This window comes from Corapipo altera, unplaced genomic scaffold (assembly GCF_003945725.1).
Source record: "Corapipo altera isolate COAL_440 unplaced genomic scaffold, ASM394572v1 22b, whole genome shotgun sequence".
Taxonomy (NCBI): Eukaryota; Metazoa; Chordata; class Aves; order Passeriformes; family Pipridae; genus Corapipo; species Corapipo altera.
In genome coordinates, this window is record NW_020884876.1 from 8,518,846 (window position 1) to 8,544,454 (window position 25,609).

Genomic DNA, 25,609 nt, shown 5'->3' on the forward strand with positions numbered 1-25,609 from the left:
AGAACAGTGCTGAAGTCAGCAGTTCCTGCAAAGTGGGCCTTAATGCAGATTGAAGGATCTCTTCTGTGTATATATGTAACTACCAGTGCCAACCTAATTCTTTATAATCAAATACTTTCTGTCATATTTTTACTCAGGAGGATATGAAAGAAAACAGTTCTAAGTGATTTTTTTTTCCTTTGGCTTTCCTTATCTATAAAAGATTTGGCTTTGTGAGGTATATTTAATGTTTTCTCCAAAGTAGGCCACCTGAGAGATCCCATGGAGTAATTCACTTTGCTGAGTTAGCAGATGAAGCCATTGGACACAGTCAAAAAAGATACTGCCAACTGTGAAGGGAATGAATCGATACCAGTTCAAGGGGATGAGTTTGCTTCTTCGATACGAGGAAAGCAGTTGCACAGATGCAGTATCTGACATACATTTAAAAAAACAAATATAAACACACACACACACACACACATTGGGTTGGCTTTTATTGGAAAGCCTAGATGCAATCTATAGTTATCAATTTGTGGAAAATTCAGGACACATATAAAGTTAAGAAGGCAAATTAAAAGAACAATACAAATCAGACGAAATATACATCTCAAAATATCAGGATAGCATTTTGACTGGCATTGTCTAAAATACTTAGAATCTCCTTTCTTTTTTTCTTATTTTTTGTAATATGCTTCATTAGCTATGCATATTTTTTCTTTAAAAAGATCTTTTGTTTATATATTCCCCAAGGTCACTATTTCCTGCAGGAGCATGTCCAGATCGCAAGTCTTTTTTAGCAAGAAATAGGCTCATTATACCTACTAACAAGGCCACTAATTGGCTTGATTTGACTGTATCTAAAATGATCACCAACAGATACTATAATTTTTTGTTTATTGGTGCCAGAACAAAGGAGAAGGAACTGGTACGCGTTAAGTAGAAGATATATTTCAATGTCAACATGTTATACAAGCTTTTCATATTCAAACAGAACAGAAACATTGGACATAATTTAGAATATGAGCCTATTTCAACAGAGAGCACTTACAGCATGCTAAATACAGTGCTGTGGAAGAGCCACCCAACAGAACTGCAAACACCTAGCATTTTACATCTTTAAAAATAATATGTAGATCAATGACACGCCTCTGGGGTCTGACATACCTACCATCCTCTCTAAATTTAGGGCCCTTGACTTCAAGGGTAAAAATACTAACAACTAATCTGTGCTTTCATTCTAATAGATGATTAGCGTTCATTATATGTGTAATTAGTTCTGTATGCTCTACCAAATACACAGATACAGTAATGTCACTGATACTGTAGATTCAGTTGCGACTTGGCTGGGAGAAATTCAAATCTGTTTATCAAACAATCCTAATGTGCAATTTAGAGTATGTAATACCATAGACTCTCAGAATACAAAGCAGTTAGAAAACTATTTTTATTACATCCACTTGAACCATTCATAGTTAAGACACGTTCACTTACTATGTTCTGTCATTATAATACATGGATAGAAATACTGTGTATATTTCAATGAACATCAAAACCCCCCAATTTTGTCTCATGTTAAAAATATTTATTTTTGTGGCTGAATTTAGTGCTCATGAGACTGAAGCTCTAAGAATGGTTTCAGCCAAGATGTACAACAGATGCCATAGATGCCATCACAGGCTTCCTATAAGGAACCAGCTGCACACTTCAGTTCTGTCCTGCAACAAATATACTGAGCATGCCAAATCTATGCAGTGGTGTAGAGATGTAGACTAGGCACTAGAACTAGACCATCCTCTCCATCCCCAGGTTCAGTGTTCGCAGTAATTAGAGTTGATCTGCCAGCTGAGAGCCTGGAGATGAACCTACTTAACAGCCTGCCTGCCTAAAGAGCAATTCTGTAGCATCAGATCAGAGGTACACTTCTTCCATCTGGAGTTATTAACATCTAAAAGAGCTGTATTATACAGAAGACAAAGTTGACATAACTGGATGAAACTACATAATTTCTTCTTCTTCTTCTACATACAATTTGCCAAGCACCTGAGACACTATTCTCTCATTTGTGAAACAAAGCTTCTAAAAAAACAACAGAAACCCCACCTGGTATGAATAACTGTCCATTTATTACATCAGGGCTGGAAAAAGACAAGGAAAACCCAACCTATTAAAGTCTTCCATCATAATAAATGAGACTTATTTGGTTACTGTGCCTTCTGACAATGACTGATGAAGTGACACTGGCCTGGGTGACAGGAGAGGGAAGGGAGGGAGCGGTGGTCTGAGTCAGCCAGCTACTTTGTGGAGTGTCCCATCCTATCAGCAGAGTGATAGATGCACAGCTTTAAACATAATACAAAAATATTAACACTTTTGGACATTAGTCATCACTGTTATATCTCTACAATATAATCCTTTATACTGTACAGCTATAACATAAAAGGTGCAATTCCTTCTTCTTTAAAAAAAATCACGCACAGCACATGTTTTTATCATTTTATTTTTAAGTATAAACTTTTTTAAACACTTTACATAAATTAACTCCTCTGAGACTAATATTTGATGTACAGTAAATTGTAATTCATATAAAAATCCATAAACAACTTGTCTCACATAATTTACAAAAAAATCAGGGTTTCCTTTGCTTATATGCAACAAGGATTCTACTTGCCATTTTCCCCCCAAGGCAAACCATGTTAGCATTGTAAAATGCATTATTAAATTTCCATGGTAGCATAAGTCACTTGTGCCAATGTCCTTTTAGAAAGCAGCACAGTTTAAAGCAGTTGGGTTGTCTATAAACAATAATTTTTGCCCCACATTTTAAAATTAACAGATATATACCACATCCTATGGAGTGAGAAAGAGAGAGAAAAAGAGAGAGAGAAAGAGAGACTACTTCTTGTAACCAAAGGTCAACAATTCAGTAATATTTGAAAACACTGTATGGGTCTGTATCTTAATTAAATACAGTGCCTCAAAGGAACGGACAGCCTGTTGCAAAATCTGTAGGCCTTTTTATTTTCTTTTTTTTCTTCTTTTTTTTTAATACTTTTCAGTCCAACTTGAGTGCAGCGATATGCATATGTAAACATATTCTTTAAAGCAGATCACCTTTAAGGTCATTGAGAAAAAAAAAGTTTTGTCATTAGCAGTATCATTCTTCTGGAAGGCGCTCTTTTCATTACAGAGTCTGTTTGGATTGTGCTACAGAAAAAATCTGAGCAAAGATGTAAGCTTAGGCTCAAGTAGTAATGCAGCAAAACAGTTTGGTCTCCTTTTTAGAAGACACTGGTACACAGTCTCTTTGGCAGCCTGAGCTAAGCCAGTGTGTTACCTCTTTCCTATCTCACTTTGTCTGAGGAACTGTATATTGTTAGCACTGTCTGCTAATTCTGGATATTGCTCCACAGAGAGTACATAGTACCCATCATATCCTTGTACCTTTCCAGCACTTAGCAACTGCCTCTTTTCTCCTTCTGTCCACAACCTGGCGCCTTCCTCTCCATCTCTTACTCTCTGTTGTTCTCTGGCCCAGGCACTGGAAAGAGCTCTTTGCCTGGCTTGCTCCAGTATTCGGGCCTTTTCCTCATCAAGTGTCATGCCATAGCGGACGTGAAGTGCTAAAGCACCATATTGCATTTCAACGTCAGCAAACCTACGAGTCCTGCCATTCACCACAGTGGTGGACTGGGAAACAGTGACGTTGATGCCATTCTCCAGGGCCTTACGCCCACTTGTCAGCCTCAGTGTCCCAAGGTCACTCTCAGGGGAGGTGGTCTTGATAAAATAGTGCGTGTCCTTTCCCTCCACAGTGAAATGCAAGTTTTCTAGGTAGTAAGCGTTGTTCAAAACAGCTGCCACTTTTATGCAGTCCTCATTTGCAATGTTGAGCACATTTGTTTGCACTTTGCCTTGATTGACAGCGAGCATCACCCCTTTCCCAATCAGAGACTTCACTGTGGCAAACCACAGCCACGACTTTTCTCCACTGGATTTCCGTCTGCTGACCTGCACTTCTGCCATCTTTCCCAGGGAAAGGAAAGCCTTTGCTTGTCTTGCCACTTGTTGCTGCACTCCAGAAATTGGCTGTAAACAAGAACAGACAGAAGTTTTACCAGCCATCTGTAGCCCCCTAAATGCCAAACAGCCAGGCTTTCTTGGTGTGCTGCCTGTGGACAACAACAGGATATGCAACAATTGACAGTGCCAGGGTGTTAATTAGATCTACATACTGCTTATTATGCTGAGTTACAAGACTATTTTGCTAATATTCAGTGCTTTTACTCTTTGTCTCCCTAAGAGCCTGCATAAAAATCAGATTTACCTTTAGAGGCTACTTACTGGGCTGCACAGGACAGACTTGCAATGCCAATACTTAATCACAGAATCATCAAATGCTTTGGGTTGGAAGGGGACCTTAAAGATCATCTAGTTCCAACCGCCCTGCCATGGGACACCCTCTACTAGACCAGGTTGCTCAGAGCCCCATCCAGCCTGGCCTTAAATACCTCCAGGAATGGGACATCCACAACATCTCTGAGCAACCTGTTCCAATGCCTAGCCACCCTCACAGCAAAGCATTTTTTCCTAATATCTAATCTGAACCTACTCTCTTTTCAGTTTGAACCCATTCCCCCTTGTCCTGTCACTACATCCTCTTGTAAATAGTCTTGCCCGATCTTTCCTGTAAGTTCCCTTCAGGAACTAGAAAGCCGCAATTCGGTCACTCCTAAGCCTTCTCTTTTCCAGGCTGAACAATCCCAACTCTCTCAGTCCTCCCTCATAGGAGAGGTGCTCCACCCTTCAAATCATCTTTGTGGCCCTCCTCTGGACTCGCTCCAACAGGTTGATGTCCTTTCTGTGTTGGGAACCCCAGAGCTGGATGCAGCGCTCCAGGTGGGATCTCACCTCCCTTGACCTGCTGATCAGTCTCTGCTTTTGATGCAACCCAGGATACAATAGTCTTTCTGGGCTGTGAGTGCACATTGCTGGGTCATATTATGTTAATATGGCTAAGAGCTGTCTTACTATCATGTCACCTCATCCTATGAGCTTGTTCAAGTATGATTCTTGTCTACTGTGAGTCCATCCAAACCGAGCTGATTTTTGCAGGTCATGAAGCTGTGCTTTAGAACAGGAACAAGCCTTTCTTCACTGACTCAGGAAATAGGAGTCTTTCGGGTAGCTGCAGTCTGAGACCAAATGGCAGGGAGGCTCTCATAAGCCCTCAAGCTGCTAGAGGAAGGAGGGGAATCAAACTGTAATGACAGTCTTTACAATGAAAGAGAGGTAAGCAAATGGTACAGACCATTTACAGTGAGGTGGAGTACTGGGGACTGATGTCCTTTCTTGCAAATACTTGCAGAAACTGGTAAGTGGAGATCTTTGAAAAGGCTGCGGCCAATGCAGCTGCATGAACTTCCATTTCACTCCAGGTATCAGCCTGCTGCCTAAAAGAGCTTCTCCCCTGGAACTTCAGACAGGTACAACCCTGAATACAACAGAGTGTTTTGCTGACAGCTAGCAAAGACAAGGGGCAATGAATGGAAAGAACCAATGGGCCAGTCTAATGGAAAAGCTAGGATAGGAGAATCTGTCAAGGAAGAGCTATGTGTAGCCAACTATGCCAGATGCACTCTTGGTAAAGAGAGGATGGCTGGGGAATGGGACCTGGCAGCATAACTGCTGTGGTTAGCCAGAACAGCTGAAAGAGCAAGAATTGTTAGCTAGTACAGCTAGATAGCACGACAGCTCAAATTACAGGGTCAGCTGTGGCTGGGATAGACCTTACAGCTGCGTAGAACAGACACGCCTTATCTGTCTAGCCCTGGGTCTTAACAGCAACAAGCTGTGAATGAGCGAGTATTGATGGAGGTAGGGAGCCGACATCTGCCCTAGCAGTTGCCTCAGCAGGAAACAGAGAGAAAGATTTAAATAGCTTTGGCTGCACTTTTGAAAAAGAGTACTTAGTTTCTGATGATGATCCAGTTTATCTTCCATTTGACCCCTTCTCTCTTCAGTAAAATACTGCTTAAAGCATTTGATTCACTGCTGACAAATGAGTCCAAAGCCTGTTTTGTTTTCCCAAATTTCTGGGTGGGGGACCAAGCAGGAGTTATTAAGACTCATACAATCTTAATTCAGCCTTGATGCTAATCAAAGCCTGGCAAAAAGTTTGCAAAGGCTTCTCTCCTCTGCCTCAAGGGCAGCTTTTCTGGAGGTGACAGTTCCTGAGGGAATCATGAATTGACTTGGACTCTCAACTCTTCTTGAATGTGGCAGATTCCTGTCTGCACTTGCTAACAAGTATGGATTTCAGCTGTTGTAAATCCTACATGAAAGCTATTGAGCTCAAAATATACTGTAGACAGCAATCATCAGTGAGAGCGGTGAGATGCTATAGCAACTTCATAATGAAAAAGTTTGTTTATTTTTAACATGTATCCTCTGAGCTCAGTAAAGCTCACTCACTCCAGAATGTTTCAAAATACTAAGTGGTTTATGTTTTTACTTCTGTCTCTTGTTTGCATTTGCTTGTTTAACAGTGAATATCAGAGTCACAGCTTCTTCCTACCTGAGAATTCTGAATCTTTGTTTTCCTCTCACTCCTTTCTCCCTCTGTCATGCCACATGCCCCAGGCACTCCTCATGTCACTGAGCTCTCTCCTGAAGATTTTTGACAACTAGCTGTCTGCTCTCATCTCTTTGACCTAACTGGTTCTCTTCCTGGTGCACCTTTGCTAGTGTCAGTGGATAATTTCATTCTTTAGCCTTTGAGATCTAAATAAACAACCTCTGATAGTTCTTCACAGCCATGCCTGATGTCAGGTCTCTCATGTCCCAGTACAACCACCTTGCCTGGAGTGCTTGCCAGGCTCCTCCTTCACTGCTTCTACCGCTCATGGGAGACAATATTCTCATGCTGTGCTCTAAGGTCTTTCCCTGTTACTCAATTCCTTGCTATTAAAAATAATAAAAAACCAATAAATATAGCAGGTAACTTCCTGCATGCAAAGTCAGCTTCCACATGTTCCCTTCTGCTGGGGCACCCTTCTAATGATTTTTTGTCTACATTAGGTTGTAGAATTCTTTAAGATTATATAATCTTTTAATCTTGTAACATTCTCTATTGTAATTCTTGTAAAAAGAGATCTGTTTTTGACTGCTCACAATGGGATCACCCATTTTAATGCCTCAGCTCTTCCTTTTTAACTGAGAAGTATAGGATTTTTGAGGCCATAGGTCTTTGATCTTTGAGTAAGTTTAATTTGTAAATATAATTTTCTTAAATAGCAGATTTAGAATTCACTTCCACATTTATTTTTTCCATCATTTAAAACTGTAATAGGATTTCAGGACGAAAGTTCATTTTTTTGCTCCTAAAGAACTTCAGAAGCACCTGGCGTTTTGGTTTTATGTAATGTAATAGACTTTAGCCTCAGGTAATTTCATTTTCAGTATTTTATCTTTACATATAAAACATGGTGTCCATAATGCATGGTTAATATTAAAGAGAAGTAAAATTGTAGTGGTGCCTGGTATGCATAATTTATATAACCTGTTCTTCTGTTTATTTCAGTCTATTTTTTTCTATTGTGTTCATTTTCTGCCTTCAGGCAGTGTGTTAGTACAAATCTAATGTCTGTAGTTTCTGCTATGAAAAAGAGACATCTTTAAAGGGTCTTAAACTTCCTTTCATTGATTATTGTCTTTTTGCATTTTTATTATTGCTGAAAGCAAACAAAAGTGTATTTAAAATGGTATCTAACTTATCAGATCTGTAAGAAAAAGCTCCATCTGTAATTTATTAAATTCTTTTGAAAGTAGATAAAGGTACTGTTCAGATTTAACTTAGCAAGTAACCCTTGCTGTCAGAATTGTTCATGCCTAATAAGATCTGAATAGAAGGAAACATTCTGTCTCGTTCCATTTGTATGTTTAGTTTTGTTTCTTACTGGTATGTCTTCCCATTGCTGGCTTTTCACAAGTTCATAAGAAGGTTCTGTTAAATCAAATTTTGGAACAGGGAAACCAGGAATGGCGTTGTGCAGATGGAAGCCGAATGTCACCAACCAGCTGTTAACATCTGAAAGAGAATTATTAAAAGAAAAAAAGAGAGAAAAATATTAGAATTGTCCTATATTTTTCAACCATACAATTTTTACATGGAATAGCTTTTGGCATAGTCGATTTTCTTCTGAAACATGAAAATTATTCAATGGTCTTTGTTTTGATATGTATGGATTTAGATTTGTAGTACAGCTAGAATAGCAAGGCTATACAGGACACTTGCAGTTCTAAACTTGCAAGAAAACATCTGTTCTATATGAGTTTCATGAGGCTCAGTTGAAAGGCATTGCAGGGTTCAGCAATTCTGAAGGCCTCAGTGACTTCCAGAACAATTATAAGAGCGCAATTAAAAGGAGATTTCCTTCTAACACAGCCTAAACTAACTGGGATTTCATGGTCAGGCTAAACGTGCTTTATGTCGCACCTTCATCATCAATACTTTAAAATGAAGCAAGAAAAAAAAAGTACTGCAGGGCACATCCTGTTCTTTTGGTATATATGTATTATTGTAACCTCTTCAAATTACCCCTGAAACAGCACCTATATGGTCAATTACCTTTTAAATGATTTGGCAGATATTTTATGTTGATTCAAGAGAAATCTCCCCCTCTTCAAGATGAAGTTGGATCGATGAAATTAAAAGCTAATGAAATGTATTACAGTTGCATCAGTAAGCAGACAGGATACTAAATTAGCATTAGATAACATTATTTATAATACATTTTATGTTCTGTTGAAAATAAATAAATTAGGGATGCCAATAATTAGTTACCAATTGTTTGGCAAGAATGAGCACTCTGCCTTGTTTCTGTCTTCTGACCCTATCTTTCACAAATACTAAGCTTAGAGGTTGGCAGAGTACTCCTTACCAAGTCTAGTAATTTTTAGTTAAGAAAACTCCAAATAAGTGGAAAAAGAAAGCAAATTTTTCCAAATGTTAAAAGAAAAAAAAAATATTTATTTAAAAATAATTTCTAACATTTTCAAATAAGTGCTAATGCCTCATGAGACTCTGCATCTAAAACTGCTAGTCAGCCAAATTACTAATTGTAACTATAACCTTATATAAGCAGTGTGTGTCTATGTATTTCATATATCAGAGATGTTAAGAAAAGAAGTAAAACTGTATTTTGAGGGCAATTTCTGAACTAGGTGCATAATTTTCAATGCCACAAAGAATCTGATTGCAAATACATCCCCTACAGCACATGCTGCTAAAAGAGGACAGATCCAAACTTCTGTTATTATCCTTACTCCCAGGCAGCCCATTAGTAACCCATTTAATAGCTGCTGTTTATTAAATTAATGCAAACCCACTTGATTCCCAGGATGCTCTTCTGAATGGTAGTCTCACAGCTCTTAAGTAAGTGGGGCTGAGCCCTTCCCGTAGTCTGGCGCTGTCTGTGTAAAATATTTTGGGTTCTTTACATCTATTTAATCTATAAATATGAAAAATCACATGTATCTAAGCCATACATTTAAAAAAAAAATCTGCTGACGTGCAATCAGATTTTTGGTATGTAGAATAATGGAGAACACTGCACATCACTAACTCTAGAACCACAAAAAGTATGCAGATTTCCTAAGTATTTGGATTTACCAGAAGTGGCACCTCAGCGCCTTTTTGTTGCTGAATGAGTTTCTATACTATCCTTCTCCTCCTTCCCTGCAGCTGGCAGTGTACTCATTACTTTGTGTTGGCCCTGGAGCTTGTTGGGCTTTGTGCTGGCTCTGGAGCTTACTGGGCAACTTACATTAGCAGCCTTGCAAAAGCCTACCCTGGAAGATATCAACCAACTTCCAGTGAATATTTTCTGTGATGTTAATGAGCTTAAAAAGTCACAGAAGGACCCTGCCTGTCCTTGCTACCTTACAGTCTCACTGCCTCTAAATTACAGGTCTATAGGTCCAGCATCCCCAAGCTGCAGTCCAGTAACCTTCTCTTACCTGTGATATAATCCTTCACATCGTGTATTTTACTGGCTGGGTTGTTATTTCTAAACATGTACAAATTAAAAGGAGCTGGATCCTTCCCAATTCTCTTCCAGATTTCAATATCAGGTGTTGTCCACCGGCCTGCCAGTATGTCATAATCTCTTTCTCCAAAGTGGACTAGTTTGGTCAGTGGGTCGTACAGGCCTCCGTGGAATCCAATTACTAACTGGAAGTCAAGGTTAGAGTCAAAATAGATCTCTCCATAAGCAGTGTATTGAATTTGTTTAAGCATGAGACCATTGCTACTGAAAACTGCCAGTGGTGTCCCTGTATTGTCTGATGCAATGTAAAATTCGTCTCCACTGCTAATTTCCATGGCAAAAAGGTGTCCTTGCAGATCATAGTAAAGAGATGTGATTTCAGAACTTGAGTGGTTATATACATGGGTTATTCTGGTTGGATAAGTAAGGTCTGCATAAAAAAACTGGAGATGCTGTCCCAGGCTAGTTTTACTGGAAACCCGTCGTCCAAGTCCATCATAACGGTATATCACCGTCCACCCACTGCCTTTGCTATAAACTCGAGTAAGAAGGCCCTTTGAACTGTATTCAAAGATCTCAGTACCCCTCTGACGCAGAAATCCATCTTCATCTAATCTGTACTGAACATCACCCAGTCGAGTTATTCTGTCTCTCAGGTCGTAGCGAAGTGGCGTCAAACGGGCACTGCTGCTGGGGTTGAGCAAGTGGAGGTTGCCATTCAGGTCATAGTTGTATCGCCACATTATTTTTTCATTCAGATAGACTGTCTGGAGCTGGCCATCTACATCGTATTCGTAAGCATATTTTGTGGTGTTGGCAAATGGCCCAATCTTAATTTCTCTTTTCGTCACTCGTCCCATGTTATCATATTGAATCGTAATCCAATACATTAATGACCGAAATATTTCATACTGAATTTCCTTGATGCGGCCATGTGCATCAAAGTGTTTTGTGTATGTCATTACAGCTGTCGAAATGATCTGGTTAATATCATAATATATAACTCCAAATTTTCCAAATTGTTCAACTTTGCCAGAGATATCATCAAACTGGTAGAGATCAATAGGCAATGGGGTTTCATTGATGACACCTTGCATGCTAGTCACTCTGAAGCTATTGTCATAGCTGTAGTCAAATCGGGCATTTACCATTCCGTCTTCACTAAAGCGGAAAATCTGTCTGTCAATCAGTGGGCCAATTTGTCTGTATCTAATGGTGCAGATAAAACCATCGCTTTGGAGGTTTACTGTTTTCAGGACTCCTGCTGTCTCATCATAAGTAAAACTAACTCTTGTACTATCATATAAAATTTCTGAGAGCTTGGTCTGCCGTCTGTACTTGTATAATACTCTTCGACTTGTCCCCAGGAAAGCAGTTTGAAGGAGCTGCCCTTCTTCATTGTAGTCCATTATAACAGAAGCATTACTTTCTGGGGGGTTGTATATATTCCGGTAATAGCCAATGGAGCGGATAGTCTGCATGGTATGACGAGCAACACTGGGCATGGTGACAGCAGAAAGCCGATCCAACAAATCATATTCAAAGATATACTGCCGTTGGCTATGAAGCAGAAGAACCATTGACTGAAAATTAAGAACAGATTTTTACCATGTGACAAATGGTGCAGTATCTCCCCTCCCGCCATATATCGATACTATTTCTTCATAAAGATGTGACATTCCCACTTGAGAAAATTATCTCCCCTTTAATTGAGTTATCCCTGACCTTACATGTTGTTAGCATCTCCCTGCCTAATTTACTTGTATGCTTAATTGTAAGGGGTTCTGTAATTAGTAGTTCCACATTCATAATTTGCTACTTGTTATGACTGTATCACTCTTTATCAAGCACTCACAGCTAAACAGCAGATTGTCAATGGATTCAGATAAGTCATGTTTAATATGGGAAGAAGTAAAACTGTCTTAGAGCCATTAACTCACAAGGAGAACAACATATGGAAGATACAATTTCTTCCCTACAATTAAGAGATGATTTTGAAGAATTTGAATAGCCTGAGATCTCTGAATGCTGTGTTCTTGTTCTGTAAGCTTTTGAGACAGGCAAACCCATTGTTTCATTATTTATATCAAAAGGAGCTACATGGAATTATTCTGACATTTTTCTGATGTATGACTATTATGAATCATAGGTCTTGATTAAGTTATGTTTGCCGTAATTAATAAACAGTATTTGCTGAGCAACAGCTTCAACAGAAATATATGTAAACCCCAGAAAGAAATGGATTTTCTTTCCACATAGCAGACATGAGATCTCAGAAGGGTGATTTTTACAGATATTTCTAGGAGGAGAGGTATCATTGAGCAATTTTTATATATAATGAAGATTCCTTATCTTTTGCCTATTGCTTATTTTGATGCTGCAACATATAGCAAGTACAAATTGATAGCTGTATCTATTTAGAAACAAGAGCTTTTCTTGGTAGTGAAAAAAACAAACTCACAACAGTAAAGCATTTGCAAACAAATTATTTTCAGCTATACTGAATTGCAGATAGTCTCTGTACCTTATTTTAAGTGTTAAGATAAAAAGTAAATACAGATGCTTCTTGTTAGTTAGTGGCCTAAATAATTTAAAACCACATCAATTCCTAGCAATTAGCTACAGCATGATTACATATCTGTGGAACGAAGTATTCCCCTTGGAATCACTTGGTGATACTTGGAATAATTGAAATGTACTTCTACTACCTATTTTGGCTTTGTAAGCAGCAGTGAGATGCTGCAGAATTTCAGCAGATTCCAAGCATTTTTTAAAACCTGAGCGTTCTTTACCTTTTCCAAATACGTGTAACTCCAAGTTTTCCCATCAGCAAACACTCTAGACACTATCCTTCCCTGTCCATCATACTCTATTTTTTCACTAGTCGTCCCTCGCTGTATGCTGCCTATTTGACCTGTGGATGAATAGGTAACATTGACAGCCATCAGCTTGCTGCTCGGTAGCCACAGCGTGGGGTGCCCTGACGTGTCGTAGGCAATCCTCAGCAGAAATTTACGGTGGTCATCGTAGATCTTTTCTGTCTTTGTGGTTCGATCAAAGTCAACTGAAAGGAGGTTTCTGCCATTAACCTTTTTAAAGCAAACAAAATGACACAATAAACCATGCTGTTCAAACCCTGGCCACCTGTAATTCCCACAAAGCTAGCTATCTTTAAATACCATTTACAGTGATTGATTTGCTGTATGCATAAATTGTTTTAGCGACTTCTTGATATAAATGTAAGGCACTATATTAGTATCTACTTTAGAAGGTCTGATTATATGAAGAGATGGCTCATAATTTGTTGCAATGTGTTCTTTCTTGATGCTTAGTCGAGTGTTAAGAAAATAATGAGAGATGTGCACTGAAAACTTCTGTAATAAATGGGGCCGTTTCAATGAACAAACTCATCTTTTGTAGGCAGTGCAAAGTATATATAGCAAATTATTGTCAAAATATATTCCTAGCAACCGCTTTTCCATTTCATAACAATCATGCTAGAAAGAATTGAATCCCAGTTCTTCACAGGAAGTATTTTTCAAAATGGTAAATACAAAATTAAGATCTTCAAAAGCATGTTAATTCTTCAAATTAAGGTTAACCAGTTTTTAGAACATAGGCTTTCCCCTTCTGGATCAAATGGAAGTTTAACTCAGTATAACATCCACTGCTGAAACATATTTATGAGGCTGAAAGCCTTAGTAGAGGATTATGTCTTTCTCCTAGTTAACTGACCACTTAAAGCCATAAATAACAGGAAGACTACTGAACCACTGAAAAACAGTTATAAATGCTTTGAAGTTTGTAACTATTTTGATTTGAAATTTGAATTGATTTGAAATTAAAGCCTTAGCCTGGATACATTTATGCTGAAAACCTTATTATTGATATATATAAACTACAGCGGTGGACAGTGATTTCTCTGAAATACTTTTACATTGAAGTCTCTCCTCCCTTCCCCTCTTCTAGTGTTTTAAATATGCCAATTTTCAGTTTCATTGAATCAGCTCTCATTTTTGAATTTATGAAAGGAAAATGTCAGGTTTTCTTTTCCTATGTCAGTATCTTTGCACTTCTACATTTCCCTCAGCACTGAACTGTGTTTTAGTGTTCTTCGACAGGCATTGAGGATTTCTTTGTTCATCTGTAAACCATTTCTGTATCTGCTGTGTCTTTTTAAAGTTATTCCAGGTGGGGTGAAACACTGATAACTGAGATTTTTCAACACTGTATTTTGCTAACATATAGGAAGTCGGGGAGAAATGGACATAGAACTATGTGTATTAAGAATTTTTTGAAAACTCATTTTCAAGTACTTGACACAGATATTACAAAGAGGTGATGAAAGATGGCTAAATAACAGTCAGAAACAAACAACAGAATAGATGTCCTGACTGAAGAAATTGCTGGAGGATTTCTGCATTTTTCAGGGCTGCATGTTCCAAAATCCATATATCATGGATGTTGGTACTTACACCCTGAGGCTGATAAGCTTCTAAAAGATCAATATAAATTAGATTTATTGATATAAAAGGTATTAAAGTGTTGGTGACAGGTCATAGGCAAATATGAAAAAAAAATCCTACAAATGCTCAGTTTTGTTCATTTATGTTCATTTGTCTATTTATGTGCATTACCTTTCTCTTTTATAATATGAAAACACTGACATGAGAGGAATCTGCACTGTCAATTTAGGGGAAAAATAATTTTTTCATTTAAATCTTCTAAGTAAATAACACGAAGTCTAGCAGATGCAGAACAGCTACTTTACCTATTTAATCAGCCATCAAATATTATTTAAATATAATCTGAAAAATTAATGCTACAAAACTGATTCTAGAAGTAAGTTAAACTTATGCTATGAAATATTCCCACTGAATTCCTTTTTGTAATTTTTTTTGACTTCTTTATTTTCAAGTAGTTTTTGTTTAAATTTTCCAACATCTAATATTAGCTCATTTATTTAAATTCATTGTTAAATTTTCTTTTTCTCCGGCTTTTATTTTTCAGTGTCTCCCACACATGCCTGCACTCATCTCTGCATCTCCCTGCCTGTTTTGCTTCTCTGATTTTTTCCTTCCCTTTCTCTCCATCTCCTTTTCCTTATTTTACATTTAATTATGATTTTTATTAATTTTCTTGTCTATCTCTTGGGTTTAGACACTGAAGTGAAAATTTCTGAGCTGGCAAGGAAAGAAGGGTGGATTATGGTTAAGGCAGACTTCCAGGTAACTGTGGTTAATTTCTTGGCTAAGCACATCCTTCCGGTGTAAACAGCAACAAAGTACTTAATCCGGCTGTCTCACTGCCCTAGCTGCTAAATGGGATAATAACATCCCTTGCTTTCCCCCTTTCCCATCTGTCTGCTCTGTGTAACAGCAGGATATGAGGAGAAAGAAAGGAAATGTCTCTTGCTCCAGCCAGTTTTATGCTTTCAGACTTTGCTGACAGAGCTCTTGCATTCAGACACGCGAGCTTTTGGTGAAATTTTGGCTGTGCTTGCATAATCTCATAATACAGATGGCAATTAGAAAAACGAGTTTTGGTGATATAGCTTCTTTCACTGGGCCATATGGGGCTGGAATAATATATCTCAACTAAAACACTGCCTTCAACTGAAGTGCTTCTTAACAACAACTCTGCTACCAAAATGCTTTTACAGCAAGAGTTGAACATTTTTATTGTGTCTGAAACAACCTCACTCCAAATATATTTGAAACCTCTGGGTTCCATTATGATAAAAATTGTCCTTGGGGAAATTTTCAGTGAAGAAACACTTAATGACACAAAACTGAGTCTTTTGACAGTCCCTACCTACTGTCCTGCTACATTTCAGTAATTTAGGTCTCCATCTATCCTGCTTTGCTTTAACTCCTGTTTTTCTTTCTAGTGAAAAGCATGAAATCTGTTTGTGATTCCTCCGTTAAGAGTAGGAAAATATTGCTGTGCCTTACAGAGAGATTCAAGAGGTAACGTGAAAGAGCATGTCAGGTCTCAGCAGGAGGCAGAGCAAACTCTTCTTGTGAGCTCCCTTGTCTGTGTTACCTGTCTACTCTGGGTGCATCCCTTGAGACAGAGTTCATATGAGTTCTTTTATTTGAGACCTTTGTGACACCCTCAATACAAAGGCCCTAAAAAGGCTCTTTCATGCAGAGGACCAGGACCTTTGCCTAAGACTGGCCTACAGATCAAACTCACAGGTCCAGGGACAAAACTAGTTTATCAAACAATAACAAAACAAGTCTGAACAAAGGCAAGATTGACAGAGACTGTTGAGTTAAGGGAGGGTGACATAATTACTAATTAATTTCTTTAGAAACTCTACAAGTAGTGAGTAGAACTAATACAAGATAAAAACCCAAGAGAGTACTTGAGAATGTACTTTGTAATATCAGATAATGAATATATATAACACAGTGGAAGTGTCACGAGTACATTTACTGGCAATACATTTTGTCACTGGTTTTTGTCTACATTTGTCTTCTTTGCAGCCAAATGTTAGTGACATATCTGTCTGTAGATGGAAATGATGAGCTCCATAAGTTATTCCTGTTCTTCTTTCTGTTGTTTTCTTCTTCTACTTTCCTACATCCCCCCACCCACCCCCAGTGACATTTCAGTAATATCTTCCCATGTAAATCAATTTCACAAAAGCTTCCTTTTTTTTCCATTGCTGACGAGTTTCTTTCCTTTTTTTTTGAGGCATTTGTCTCTTACTAGCCCATGTTGTCCACCTGCTGTACTTCTCCCATTTGTATATACACTTTTAATTACCAATTTTAATTACTACATTTAAATTACTACTATATTACTCTAAGCTGTAATCTTTCATTTTCCCCTCCATCTTGTTAAATCTTTCCCTTTGCTCTGATATTCGTTTTTTTCAATGTTAACTCTACCAAGTTAAAGTTAAAATTTCTTTTACCTCCTCTGCACTTGAAAGCCAAAAATCAGTTTTGAGAACTGCACTCATGGTGATTTGTTTCACTGCCAGAACCAAATGCCATGGGTATGGTTATTTTGTTTTCTCTTAGGCTGGTTTCACAAATGAATTGGCAGGTGTATTATACCACTGTGCTATGCAATGGCATGCCTATGAGCCAGAACCACAAGGATGAGCTCCAGAAGCATGGCTTCCCTTTCCTCTTTCTTATCCATGTAAGACAGCTGCTACAGATGGGTACTAATATGCTGTTCTTAAGCAGCAGTTACTGAGCATAATAATTCTTCCTTCTTGGATAAAAGTCCATTCTTCTTTTAGAGAAAGTGGTAAGAGGAATATAATCTGCATGACAGCATCTCCTCCTTTCTTGTCCCAGTGGAAGATATAAAATATTTTAAGATTTCAAATGGCAAGAAGTCAAGGGGTCTGAAATTACTTACCTTCATTTGATATACTGCCTAGGCCTTATTTTAAAGAACTTAGTTCAGTTCTAATAGTAAGTCAGACCTCTGATATGGTCTCAAAATGGTCTCCTGGCAACACCATTTTAAATGCTTAATCTATGTTGCCTTTACCAAATGGCTGTCATAAATCATTGTTTGCTTCCTACTTGTATTTCACTCACTATATAGGAAAAAGAAACGCCAACAAAATGGTAAAGACATACGTTAGAGGAATATGCCATACACATGAACACACAGTTAAACTCTTTCTACCATAAATAACTATTAGAACAATTTTCATTTAATGTAAAAGAAGATTTAAAATCCAGGGATTGTGCTAATTTATGGTAGAATAATTTAGAACAGGATTCAAAATTGGTTCAGTTAATTTAGTACCAGAAACAAAAACAGTGAAGGAAAGCAGAAAATTATTCTTTTTACCCATTCCAGGCTAAACCCAACAGTTTAAATTCCACAGAAAAGAGCAATTAATAAGTAAAAACAGGCAATAAATGAAGTAATAAAAACAAGTACTTCCAGATCTTCAGTCAGCTTGTCTATGGTAAATATTCTATGGTTGTTGGATGGCAGTACCTACAGGAATGTATTTACGTTTCCTTATTCCTTAATGAGAATGCAGTAGATACCATGCATGCTTGCATGCTTACCCTAAGCTTTCGGCCAAACACATTGACTTTCCCCTGGGTTTGCTCTTTCCGGAATCGCCACTCCACTAGGTTCTGCCCGTTCTCCCCTGGGAGGGTCATGTTTCTCTTTGCCATGGTTGGGTTGGCAGTGCCAGCCAGCACGTGTGGCTCTGTCTGGTAGTGTGAATCCAGGCCGCTGGCGTACAGGATTCTCAGGGAGCCATCATAACCAATCTGGTAGCTATTTCTTAACTGATCTGGAAAGGCCAAAAAGAGAATTACAGGTTACCTCCCTGGGTTAAGACTCTGCCTTTGTTCTGCACACTTTATGCAGTATTCTTGACCTCACATAACTGACCCAATGGTAATTAATAAACAGCCAGGACGAGATTGTTAAGAATATCTGTATCACACAGGAGCACAAATGCCTTTAGGACCTATCATCAAAGTTACTTAAACACTTAAAAAAATCCCATCCTCACAGTATATTCTTCAGACTGGCACAAAACTTTTTCTGCTGTTTCATTAGGCATATTTGGCCTAATCCTAAGCATATATGACTACTCACTTTTGCAAGGATGTGGTTGCTGGGACGTCACATGCTATTTTAAAGCTAAAATCTCACTTCATGCTATTTCTGTCCCTGTTTCCCTTTCAATCCATCTCTTCTTTCTAAGATTCCTTTTTAATACAAAGTGGATATTCTCACTACTTTCCATAGCTGTTAACAAGAGCTATTTGGTTAGAAAACTTACTTAATTCTACTTTTGTTGCAACTACTCTTTCCCTGAACAGTTCTTTCTATAAACGTGTAAAAATGTGTATGTAGCACTTCCTCCTCCAAACACTATCCTAAAGTTTCCCTTCTATTTGGAGCTGCTTGTACCATAAGAAAACCATTTTCAGGTCAGTAACTGCTGAGAAATCTTTTGTTTACAGTACCTTGAACCATGGTATAGAAAGAATCTATTGATGACAAATTGGAAGTGATGCTGACATCTTCCTCTCTGCTGGATGACTCAATGTCCACTGTAATGGCCCTTTCCATTTCCCCATGAAGATTAGTGACGACTCCAGTTGGGAATGTAACATTTGTTAGACGGCCTTCGCTATCGTAGCTAAAAAAAATAAAACCCAGAAAAAAAAAATTCCAGAAATGATACAACAACAAATTGTTTTCACTTACAATTAAAATGAACAAAAATACCAGCTACTCATATTGTTAAGGCACTTTTGCTTTTTTATTTGTGCATGGGATAGGCACAGCAAAGAGTTCAAACGTGCTTTGAAGTAGTCAAAAGACTGCTTAACATACAGCAGCCTCAATGGTGATAGCAAGAGCAAACAGATGGATCTTCATTTCTCCATATTACTCTTTGAAGTGTGACCAGATCCTGCTGCACATCTAATTCACCATTTCAAAGGAAGCATATTTACTGGTGCTAAATTCTGTAGCATTCTGTACACAGTCCCTATTACTGGACTAGATTTTGCTGTTCTTGTAGAAATCCTCAAAATTTTTTGTAAAAAGGGTGTTTTAATAAGAGTGTCTCTTGGATCTTTCCTATTCAATGATTATGCAGACCACCTGTCCTCCTGTTCCTGAAAGCTTAACATCCCTCGTATTACTAAGACACAGAATCTGGAGTGATATTTAGTCTACTTAAACTGCTCATAGCTGGAAACCAGAACAGCTAGCATCTATAGCTTGTTAACTGCCTGTGGATCATAGTTTGAGAATTGTGATACAAACCATGTGGGAGGTGGTTTTTTTTTTTCTGGCCCTACTGACATTTATTTAAACCAACAGCTGTACATTCATTTAATATGAATAGGTAGATAAATTTCTGTAATTGAAGTAGATCTATGACATCTAAACTATGTCTTTTCTTATGCTGTGTTAGGTATACTCCATTGGTACATGACCGGAGACCGTGCTCACATCCAAACATGCATTGCGGTCACAGTATAAAGAGAGGTAAAGCATTATGACAGCTCCTTGGTCATAAAACTTGTCTTTAAGATTAGTCTTCCAGTACTACAGTTTTAATTCATCAGCCTAGGTGTTCAGCTGAAGCTCCTTGTTTAGAAATATAGCCTGCCTGTAGCTGCATTGGAGAGAAACAAGTATCCAAAGGATGATTCCATTCCCACATATGACCTGTTTGCCCCTCAGGAGTTTTCCATCCCTCTCCTGTGACCATGTAGTGAGAAGCTGAAGGAAGTCTTAGCCTCTTAAAGTAACTAGAACGTGACCCTGCCGGTCCTCACAGCACGCTAGACATTTCATGCTGACAATTAGCATCAAAATGACTCCTTCTGGGAAAGAAAAGCAAAACCAAAAAAAGCCCCCCAAAAGCCTCAAACATATCACTGACGCTACAGAAACTCTTTTTCTTAAATTGAGAGAATTAATCCCCAACAGTTTTAACCCACACCACACTTTCTCTGAACAGCATAAGTACTGCACAGCTCTGCTGTAACTGAAAGGATTAGGTTAAGAAATGGTTTTTTCCAGTTTGCCTACTCTGTAGATTTGACAGCTTTTTGCACACAGTCATTTCCATCCTTTTAACACAGTTGATTTCCTTTGTTTATGTAAGACTTTCACTTAGCAACAGGGAAAAGAAAAGAATGTTTAAAGATCAGAAAGCATACTGCAAGCCAGGGAAGTCAAGTGGGGAAACTTATTTTTTGAAGTTAAGTACATTTCAAGATAATGGGTTTTCTTTCAGTGTGTTTCTAGCCCTAATTGTGGCTCTTTTGCACATACTGGACTTGGCAAGCCGAGATACTGCATTTATTCAGGAGACCAAAACAAATGTACCGATGTTACTTGTGCATGAATGAGCCTGCTAGCCTATTCATGACCTTCAGTCTCATTCCTCAGTTCCAAGAACTTATTTTATTTTCATGCACAACTTCCCTTTGCAACTCCCTGGGGAACATATATTGTCCAATTAGTGTCCTTTTCTATTTTCCAATTCATGTTTGAAAATAGTATCAAATTACTTTGTTGGGAATTACTTGCATTCTTTGATTCCAGTAGCCAAGTATTGGTCTTTATTTCGAACAATGCTTACTTAAGCCACAGAAGGTAAGATTTCCTTGTAAGAACTTTACACCCTTTTAATCACAATATTTGTGAGAAATGAATTATCATATTTCTCAGTATACCACATGGGTTGGAAAAAGCTATACATCAGTAGTATTCAGTGCACTGTGTGGCTTCAGTGCATTCTTGTTTCCACATTATTATTTTTTTGAATCTGTGCCTACAGTTCCTGAACTGGTCTTGGCTTTCATAAATACCTGAAAGCACATCAGGAGCCTGAGATAAGCAGCTAATGTTATTACAGTGGGGGAGAGTTCAAAGATCAGCAAAAAATCATGCTACACATTCATGTTCTTAAAAACATGACTTTAAAGCTGCAAGAATCTTTAAAGCCCTGATTGCTTGGTTCAGGCATCCTAGTGCAAGAAGAAAATGTGACTGAGATGTGAAAGGTAAGAATAGGATTACTCATGCTTTTATACCCCGGAACAAAAAGAAAAAGGGGAAATGGCCCTTTCTACTATTCACCACATATTCCGTTTTAGGGTGGATTGCAATGTGTGTCCTTCATTTTGTTCACTGCACATCGAATACTAAACTTACTTTATACTTGCTATCTTCTTGCCCACAATCAAAGCTTTATCAATCACAGCATAGCAACATCACTCATACCTTTGGGCATTCTGCAGCCATTTTTCTTATTACATTCAAATATCCTTGCATTCCGCTGCCAAGGTGAATTTATTCATCCAAGATTGTCAGTTTTGGACTGAGAGATTTCTTTTTATCTGCCTAGTGTTCTAATATTGAAATTGCCCTAAAAGGAATGAGATTTGAAGTCTAGAGGGCGAGTGCCTATATTTGGCATTTCACAGACTCTTTGATCTTTTCATCCAAACATAAGCTCATGCACACGTGTTACCATGGAGCCCGCTGATCCTTCTCTTATGCCAGGCTCCACAGCAAAGCTGTTCAACCAACCTCTTCAATTCCTCAAGAGCAAGTCGCACATAAACTTTTGAAGAACCTAAACCGGGCACTTGCTTCCTGAGTGTGACCTCATGTGCATTAATCCCATAAACTCATTTCCGTTTGCATGAATGTAACAATCTTTGTATTTGGCCAATAACTACAGAAGACAGCAGTGGGGGCAGCTGCCACCACCTCTAGCTTAAGTTCCCCTTAGATCAAATTATTTTTATTCTTTCGGATGATCTGCCACTGCCAGATAGTTTTCCACTTCTGCAGTGAGAATTTCTCAGAGATAATGATTATCAGCTTCCCAGATTCTTGACCTTTTGCACTTCACCTGCTGGAAGTCTCTCTTCCATTGCTCATCTCCTTCAGTTTTAATTACATGCCTTCCCAGACCATTTTCTGTTCTAGGCTATGTAGGACACTTCACTTTGCAGCAATAACTTCCTGGTAAGCCTTGCCACAGATGGAAATGTCCTACTTTCTTTATTTCTGACTCATTTCTCAAGTGCATTGTATCTTAGTCTGTAGCACATTTAGCTCAACCCCAACTTGCAGAGAATTATTAATTTTTTATATCAGAAGTTACTTCAGTGTAAAAGAGGAAGCTGTCGAAATAAAGTGTATAGTAAAGGCTGCTCCTAAAGCCAATTGCTAAGTTATGACTGAGAGTGTTTTTTCACAGACCTCTGCAGCACACTCTCTTAACAAAAGAAATTCTGTAACTGTTTTTTGGTTGGTTTTTTTTTTTTTTTTTGCTATTGTAAACATGCCAGGTTGAAATGCAAGACACATCAGTTCCTGCATATTTCAGATAACAAGACATAGAATCCAAATGTATATTATTTATTTCTTTAAAAACTGGTTACAGATTATACTATCAGTTGGGATACTGTAATAGCGAAATGAGGCATAAATGCATTTTGTAATACAGACATATATAATTTTGACAGTAGAAGTAGTGTTACACTCTCACTCTAAACACATCAGAGGTATTTCCTCTATGCATCTCAAATTACCAAGAGTGACTAAAAAATTTATGGAACATTACCCTACCTGTTTCAAACTATTAATGGGAAGACTTATATACCAGAGTGCTACTTCTTGGCAGGTAAGAACAGAAGGTTCAAAGTTGATGCTCAGGAGTGCAACATGCTGTTGTTTTAGGTGCGTACCATTGTGACAACATACTGAAAAATCTGTCGTAACCCAGCAATGAAATGTCTCCTTTGGCTTGTTGAGGCCATCAAGTTACATTTACACAGAGGACCTTTGTCTTTAACATTAAAGAGTTTTTGTTTCCAAATACATTCTTTCACTTGTATTCAGCCTCATAGCACATTGCAGGTTTAGTCCCTCCCAAATAGTGAATTCAAAGTTGGAAAACTTATAGCGTAAAGAGAAGCCACTTTAATAGCAGTTTCACTGAGTGCTCAACCAGTATCAAAATGGTTATCTTGCCAATCAAAAGGACAGAGCTCACAGTTTATATACCATCACTTTTATTATCATTTCACCACATGTATGGAGCTCTCCTGTCCTCCACTGGTTTAAAACTGGGCATGGCAACTTACTGGAAGCTCTAGTTCTGGCCACCTTTAACCATTACATGGGTTGCTGAAAGAAAGGAAAAAACTTTCAACTTGAACATAATTAAATTTGCTATTTTTTTACTCCATTTCTACATTGCTTTTGCCATTTTGATATGCATTTTTGCTTTTTATATATCTGAAGAGGGACTGAATAAGCCTGTTAAGAATGAAAAGGTGAAAATAGTCTACAGATGCGTAGATAGACAAATGATTTCTTCTTTTTCTTTTTTTTCATGCATTTTTCATGTAGTCTCACTGAAATATACACTTCAGTGGATCCATATCTACTCATTTATAACCTGCCTTTAAAAAAAAAAGTAATTGAAATATTTTTCATGCAAATATTCCTTTATTTCCAAACAGTGTATTTGACATCTCAGAAGGTTTAGCATCTTACTTGTTATTTCACAGTACAAATAGATCAGGAAACATGAAATATTACAGTATAACTTCCTTTGGAGGAAGTTTTTTTAAAAAAATGAACAATAAAAGATACAATGGCAGTATGTCTTCCTAATATTTTTTGTTTTCCTTAACAAGAAGAAAGCAAATCACAATTTGATGTATGTTAGTTGCTTGTAAATTATCACAAGTGGATTTTTTTATTATTTTATTACTGTCTAAGAAGGGATAGCATTTTTCCTTTGTTCTTATCTGGAATATTGTATAGCATGAGAAGAAATGCAGCCAGGAGGGCCAACCATGTCTGGGGGACATCAGGCAAAGCATCACCAGCTGGTCGAGGGAGGGGATTGTCCTGCTCTGCTCTGCACTGGGGTGGCCTCACCTTGAATATTGTGTGCAGTTTTGGGCACCACAATATAAAAAAGATATTAAGCTATTAGAGAGTGTCCAAAGGAGGGCAACGAAGGTGGTGAAAGGCCTTGAGGGGAAGTCATGTGAGGAGCAGCTGTTCAGCCTGGAGAAGAGAGGACTGAGGGGAGACTTCATTGTAGTCTACAACTTCCTTTTGAGGGGAAGAGGAAGGGCAGGCACTGATCTCTCCTCTGAGAGGGAATGGCATGAAACTGTCAGGGGAGGTTTGAGTTGGATACGAGAGAAAGGTTCTTCATCCAGAGGGTGGTCAGGCACTGGAACACAATCCCCAGTGAGGTGATCACAGCACCAAGCTTAACAGAGTTCAAGGAGAGTTTGTACAATGCTCTCAGGCACATGGTGTGATTCTTGCATTGGTCAGGGCCAGGAGTCGGACTCCGATGATCCTTGTGAGTCCCTTACAACTCAGCCTACTCTATGATTCTATGAAAAAAAATCAATATTATTTGCAGCCTTACAGAATTCTAAATATATGGAGGGAAAAAAGCTTCCTTCCCTTTCCTTCCTGCTTTATTCCTTTCCCCTCTTTCTCTCCTTTTCCCTTCCTCTTTTCCTTTTTCCCTTCTGTTGTATCTACCTCTGAGAAAATAGTAGATGAACAGGAGTAACAGAAAATAGGTCCAGGAGTGATTCTAGCAAAAGAGCAGAATTAAACTATGGGTGGCAGCCCAATTCTGGACAAGAATTTATAGGTCTATTTGTTTTTTAATGGAATTTGGGCAGAAAATTCCCAAAAAACCACAGAAGCTAGAAGGTCATTAAAAGTGTTAGGATCAGCTAAATTTCTCTGTCCTTTCCACCCAAGTGTCAGAAAACTCAAGCTTAAATTTGAGCAGCTGGTCTACTTTCCCTGTTCCTCTATCTGATGGCTTTTCCATGGGGAAAGGGTCTTTATCCTGTTTTCATCTGGGAAAGTCTTATGCAACTGTTTGCACAGCTGGTTAAATAACTCAGGTAATGGTCTTTTATCTTAGCAATGTTGTGAGGACAAATCTTTCAGCCCACATTTAATGAAGAGATTTCCTCAGCTGGAAAGTGATTGACAATTTGTCTTTTCACCTTATCCTGTTATAACTGCAGCTCTTGAGG

General features: G+C 38.2%; 1 protein-coding gene across 8 annotated transcripts in view; it reads right to left on the reverse strand.

Annotated features, from left to right (window-relative positions):
- Nucleotides 1-457: 457 nt before the first annotated feature.
- Nucleotides 458-25,609, reverse strand: part of TENM3 (teneurin transmembrane protein 3) — a 1,300,501-nt gene continuing 1,275,349 nt past the window's right edge. For all 8 annotated transcript variants that reach the window (XM_027636350.1, XM_027636352.1, XM_027636353.1 and 5 more), the window contains 6 exons: nucleotides 19,004-19,179; nucleotides 18,083-18,318; nucleotides 12,821-13,117; nucleotides 10,000-11,611; nucleotides 7,938-8,068; nucleotides 458-4,068 (listed from right to left, as the gene is read on the reverse strand). In XM_027636350.1, coding sequence (XP_027492151.1) covers nucleotides 3,313-4,068; nucleotides 7,938-8,068; nucleotides 10,000-11,611; nucleotides 12,821-13,117; nucleotides 18,083-18,318; nucleotides 19,004-19,179 — 3,208 coding nt within the window. In that variant the 3' untranslated portion in view covers nucleotides 458-3,312. The remainder of the gene's footprint in view (nucleotides 4,069-7,937; nucleotides 8,069-9,999; nucleotides 11,612-12,820; nucleotides 13,118-18,082; nucleotides 18,319-19,003; nucleotides 19,180-25,609) is intronic.